Source organism: Dryas octopetala, chromosome 3, assembly GCF_963921425.1.
Source record: "Dryas octopetala chromosome 3, drDryOcto1.1, whole genome shotgun sequence".
Classification (NCBI taxonomy): domain Eukaryota; kingdom Viridiplantae; phylum Streptophyta; class Magnoliopsida; order Rosales; family Rosaceae; genus Dryas; species Dryas octopetala.
Window position 1 is genome coordinate 634,974 of NC_141368.1, and position 6,171 is coordinate 641,144.

General features: G+C 35.8%; 1 protein-coding gene across 1 annotated transcript; it reads left to right on the forward strand.

The window, feature by feature from the left end:
* The first annotated feature begins 681 nt into the window (after window positions 1–681).
* Window positions 682–3,169, forward strand: TTG1 (Transducin/WD40 repeat-like superfamily protein). Its single transcript, XM_086237233.1, has 2 exons — window positions 682–1,849; window positions 2,806–3,169. The coding sequence occupies exon 1, from the start codon at window positions 826–828 to the stop codon at window positions 1,846–1,848; it is 1,023 nt and encodes a 340-aa protein (XP_086093359.1). The 5' UTR covers window positions 682–825; the 3' UTR covers window position 1,849; window positions 2,806–3,169.
* The last annotated feature ends 3,002 nt before the right edge of the window (window positions 3,170–6,171 follow it).

Genomic DNA, 6,171 nt, shown 5'->3' on the forward strand with positions numbered 1-6,171 from the left:
TACTTTATATAAGATTTTAATCATCTGAACTGTCTATTTTTTAGTTATATATTAAAAGATCATATTTGTAAAAAATTAAGTAAATCAAAAACCGTTTACTATATAATCTTTATAGATAAAAGATTTCTTATTTACATAATTTTTTGTAAGTATTATCTTTTAATAAATATCTAAAAAATAAACAGTTCGGATCGTTAAAATCCTATGTAGAGTGGACTCTATTAAAACTTGTGTCAAAATTTTTATAAAAAATAGAATGTTAGGGGTTGAACCCCAAATCTAAATAAGTTATTGAGCTTATTATTTTCCTTTTCTTACTTGTAGTTGGCGGGCCTCATTACCTAAATGCGTGAAAGTTTTCGCGGCCTAAAACTTGAAATTCACTGGTTCAAGATTCCTATGGGCCCACGTGCGCCCACTTTGAGTCAATTGGGCTTAAACCTGCGTAGACTATAACATCTTCAACGGTTTGTTTTCTTCTTCATATTGAGTCGAAAATGTTTCATGTGTTGAAAGTCCATTAGCCTAGAATTTTTTTGTTCAGGCCCATAAGCCCAGTCAAATTACGTGTGCGAACTGCGAGGAGACTAGCACTAGCTACTTTGATAGTTTGACTTGCTGACCAACTAATTTTTCAGTTATTCTTTCATAAACTACACGTCGTTTCTTGAGTTAACATCATTCTGTTCTCCTCCTCGTGCCTTCCCTTTGAAAATCCACACCCAAATTCCCATCTTCCCAACTCCGATCCTAAAACTTCCTCAGAATCCCCCATCAACTAACTTTTCTGTCACTTTCGCGAGAAAAAAAGAAGAAGAAGAGAAAATGGAGAACTCAACACAAGAATCCCATCTCCGACCGGAAAACTCTGTGACGTACGACTCGCCGTACCCTCTCTACGCCATGGCCTTCTCTTCCCCCCAAACCCGAATCCGACACCACCGAATCGCCGTGGGTAGCTTTATCGAAGAGTACTCAAACCGGGTCGACATCCTCTCATTCGACCCGGAAACATTAACCGTGAAACCAAACCCAGCCCTCTCCTTCGATCACCCTTATCCTCCCACCAAGCTCATGTTCCACCCAAACCCTAACACCCTCCACAAAACCAACGATGTCTTAGCTTCCTCCGGCGACTATCTCCGTCTCTGGGAGGTCCAAGACTCTTCCGTCGAGGTTATCTCGGTCTTGAACAACAGCAAGACCAGCGAGTTCTGTGCCCCACTCACCTCCTTCGATTGGAACGACATTGAACCCAGGCGAATTGGGACCTCCAGCATCGACACCACGTGTACCATTTGGGATATCGAAAAGGGTGTCGTTGAAACCCAGCTCATTGCGCACGACAAAGAGGTTTACGACATTGCCTGGGGTGAAGCTAGGGTTTTTGCTTCAGTTTCGGCTGATGGGTCCGTGAGAATCTTCGACTTGAGGGACAAGGAACACTCTACGATTATCTATGAGAGCCCTCAGCCTGATACCCCTTTGCTTAGATTGGCTTGGAACAAGCAGGACTTGAGGTACATGGCCACCATTTTGATGGACAGCAATAAAGTTGTGATTTTGGATATCCGTTCGCCGACAATGCCGGTTGCGGAGCTAGAGAGGCACAAGTCCAGTGTAAATGCCATTGCTTGGGCACCCCAGAGTTCTAGACACATCTGTTCTGCTGGGGATGACACTCAGGCGCTTATTTGGGAGCTGCCCACAGTGGCCGGACCCAATGGAATCGACCCCATGTCAATGTACTCCGCCGGTGCCGAAATTAATCAGCTGCAGTGGTCTGCAGCACTGCCTGATTGGATTTCAATTGCATTTTCTAACAAAATGCAGCTTTTGAAAGTTTGAGGTGCGTGAAATGAGATTGTCAGTGTTTCATATGGTATTTTGCTTTCTTTAGATGAGTTTAAGACTGATTTTTTGTGGCTAAATTGATGATTTTGTTCGAAGTTTTGTGTGTTTGAATCACAATTATGAATGCAATGGATATCTGCATGTGGGCTAAATTTTGGTATGCTAGTTGCAGAGTTCTTGAAAAGCATTTGCATGTGTCCCTGAACCCTTTCTACTTCTGCTTGGTTTTTACCTTTTCATGTAGTATCTTTGGTAAAGAATATCTCTGGTTTTTTTTGCTTGTGCTTCGTGGTTCTTATTCATGACATGTTTCCTTGTTTGAAGATTCTCAACCTCATTATATTGCTTTCATGGACATCGCATTTTCGCCCTTGCTTTTACACCTGATTTGGAATATCAAAATGTTACTCTCCTTGAGTTTCTGTATTTGTTTTTTAATTACAGCATGATCATTTCGTGCCATGGTCACTATTGGGCTAATTTACTCTGGTTTTGGCCTCATTCTTCCTCTTCTGGCCTTGAACCTCAATTCTGTAGCCTGTTTGCAAATGTTTCCTTAAGATTTGCAATCTCACCAATTTGCTCGTGAGCTTGTTGCCTTGTGCTAAGATAGCTAGCCACAATGAAGAATTGAAACATAGCCACGGAAGTTTTTTATCTGAATGGGTACTTGCTGTTATGCTCTGAGGACCATTTAGTTCTCGTTAAGATAGTGATAACAGTGAGAAGATGAAAAGAACTGACCCTCATAGAGTGATCATCTCCTACTTGGCTTTGTATTGTGTATTGTTTAGAATCTACTATGCTGACATCGACATTCTTATTGTCCTAGGACAGTACATATCAATCAGGCAATCGCAATGAATAATGGATTTCGTTTTTTCCTTTTCATGAATTGGGTCACCCTTCCTTTATTAACTGGATAAAGTTGCATGTTTTCTTTCGATGCAGGCCTCCCTCCTGATGGTGCATGCCTGCATGGTGATGATGTTTTATTTAACCTGCACTTGGACTAGTTAGCTGGAAGGAGTTCTTCGATTAGCTGTGAGGGATGTTTATAAAGGAATATGTTCATCTTTGTAACTTTTGAAATCTAATTATTGTTTGTTATCTACTATTGTTGCCATCTTAGTCGATGTGAATACTGTATCTTTCCTCCTCCTTCGGATGAATTAGATCCAACGTTGGTTCTACGTGTTAGTGTGTTAATGTTTGCCGCCCCCCTGAATCATACTTGTTACACGCCTGTATTTGACAATACTTTTTAAGTTTGAAGAGATGAATTTGAATTTCTGTACTTGCGGATGAGACTGCATATTATATTATTTTTCAAAGCTTTGCAGGATAAGTGAGGATATAAATGTTTGGATATAGCAATCCTCTGTTTTCCTAAAATGCTCTTTATGGTTTTTTTGAATCCTCTGTGATTCCAATAGACTCTAGCAAATTCACTCTTCAAATTGTGATTAATGACCTATTTGGCAATTCGAAGAGTAAAATTTACTACTTGAATTTTTGTTCTCCAAAAGACTCTTCTTAACTTCAATTATTTTTTATGCACTAATTATTTTTGTGGAATTAAATTGTTCAAACAAAAGAAAAGAAAGTTTAATTTACATCTTTTTGGTGATTCACATCATCAAATGATATGAGTTTTGAAAAAGATTTTACAACAATTATGTTCAATTTAAGCTTCCTTTTTCATTCGTTAATTTTTTCATTCTCTGAAAAGCAAATTAACACAGTGACTAAAACTATAAAGGGGAATGCTATCTGACTTTTCTCTTCTTCTGCTAAGTGTCCTAAAAAAGCACATAAACTATGTTATAAATGCAACAAAAAATTCTTGTATATTTTTGCAATTGTACCTCTCATTAATTTTGTCTGCCTTAATAAACCAGAGATAATAATTAGAATTCAATTAAATTTTAATTAGTCACGTTAACCCAAAAGGCTTTTCTCGTCTTGCATCGATGGCAAGCAGCCCAAGTTCTCCAATGGTAAGAGTAGAAACGGAAGGTGTGTTGTAACTTCTTACTATGAATTGATTGGCAACGAATTTAACTGTTGTTGTAGAAGAAAGCAAATTGAGTGTGGATTTGGGAAGCAATGCCGACAAAAATCAGTAGGTCTCAAAGTAAATTGAATTGAAGAAACCTGTCCGGCCTCCATTTGTTGTTGACTGTTGAGGTCTCTTGCTTCTCTCCGATAACGAAAACCATCTCTGTAACGGATAAATATATTGCAATTAATTGTTACTCTATTGTGTGTTTCATTAGCACATAAATTGTGAAGTCATCGACGTGGTCTTATTTATGGACTTCCTGATCATCTCTCAATTAAGCTTATCATCACCACCCATGTATCCTTGATAAGTCCTTGATCCTTCCACAGAAAAAACCAAACAATTAAGACTTTTCTAGACCATTAATTAAACATTTGATAGAGTAGCCGTGGAAATTTACACCATGGATGCATCATACAGCCAAAACCAATATATATTCGTTAGATATATTCAAAAGTAAAGGATATTTGTGATACGATACCACAACCTCTTGACAAGTTGACATTGGCCTTAATTTCCTTGATTTGACATTCATACATGATGATGATGCAACTGCCACTGAGATTAAATGAACATACGTAATATAATTTTAAGAACAACTACGTCTATTCTTTTTAGATCGATTCTAGTCTAAAACCTAGTCCACAGCAGTTCTCATATTTTAATGAATTTTAAAATTTATATAATTTATCAAAATTCAAGAAAATTAGTTAAAATTATTATAAAATTTGTTATGTGTAAAAAATATATCCAAATTTATTAAAATTCTTCACTTAATAAAATTCATGATTTTTTTTAAATACTTGAATTTCATTAAAATTCTTTAAAATTTAAGTTAGGAACACATTAATTTCTTTAAAATCCATTAAAATCTAAGTTTTGAACATCTAATTAAATTTCATTGAATATTTAAAATATAATGAAATCTAAGTTGAGACACCCTTAATTAATAAGTAATCTTCAGAGTTAATTACATTAATATATAATACCTTTTGACTTTTTGGCCTTGTTAATTTCATTTTAGTTTTCAAAACTTCAAAACGTCCCAAGTTAATTGGTCTTTCATTTTAAAATAAGTTTTTAGTAAAGACAAATCATAACATCCGATTAAAGAAGTTTATAGAAGTGTTGATGAGTTCTACATAGACCCTAGAAATCATAATAAAAAAAGAAGAAGCAATATTCCATCCGCTTTATCTGGAATATATATATATATATATATATGAAGAGGTGTTCATATTCATGCAGAAGCTAGAGTTCTAGATCTGGAATTAACATTGTAATTGCGTGGACCATGCATGCATACTTTCTCATATATCATTAATAATTAATTGAATGAAATTAACGAAACGAAGAGAGTCTTACAGATCCATATACATAATTAATTAATAATTGAACTTAATGAATATATGTGGTTTTGATAATTTGATATATATATATATATAGCCGGATATATAGGTAGCCGGCTAATTAAGGCCAATATGCATTAATAGTAGTACAACAACATCCAATAATATAGATCGATGCGTGTATTAATGTCCACTACAAGAAATGTGAACAAAGGCCACCTTCATTGGTTGTACAGAAAGGGGTGGCATTTGGAAACTTTAGTCTCTATTGCTTAATTGCCACCAATTTTTATTAAAATCGAGACACTTTAGTCCCTAATGTCCAATTGCCACCCCTTTTTGTACAACCAATGAAGGTGGCTTTTGCTCACATTTCTTGTATTGATTATGTATATTAGTGTATTATGTCAACCACGTAACAAGGCGGTAGCATTATAAATCATCACCTACCACACAACGTACATATATGTCCCACAGGCTAATTATAAGTTCAATATATGGTTACAAGTCACTCCCAATACTGTAATACACACACACACATATATATATATATATATATAGGTAGACACATTATTGGCAATTTGGCATGCATATATATATATGCATTGAAATATATAAAGTTCCGTTTATATTGTGTTGTTGGCCGCTGATGAAACGTACGCTAGCTAGTAACGCTACTGGGCCAGGTGTCTGTAAGGCTCTTGTTCAATTATTGTTAAAGCAGATCCAGCAGGTCCAATTTCGATCCCTATCTTCATTAATTCTTGTGAAAGGTTAGAATCCTTTCACTACGTTATATAATATTATATATAGGTACTGCTCACGTTAATTATATACGTACGTTGGTCTGAAAATGAGCATCAGTCTGCTGATAGATAGATAGATCGAGCAGATATAAAAAAC

What these genes read in the sequence shown, in the direction of transcription:
- TTG1 (XM_086237233.1), top strand. Translation starts at nt 826, where the DNA reads ATGGAGAACTCAACACAAGAATCCCATCTCCGACCGGAAAACTCTGTG.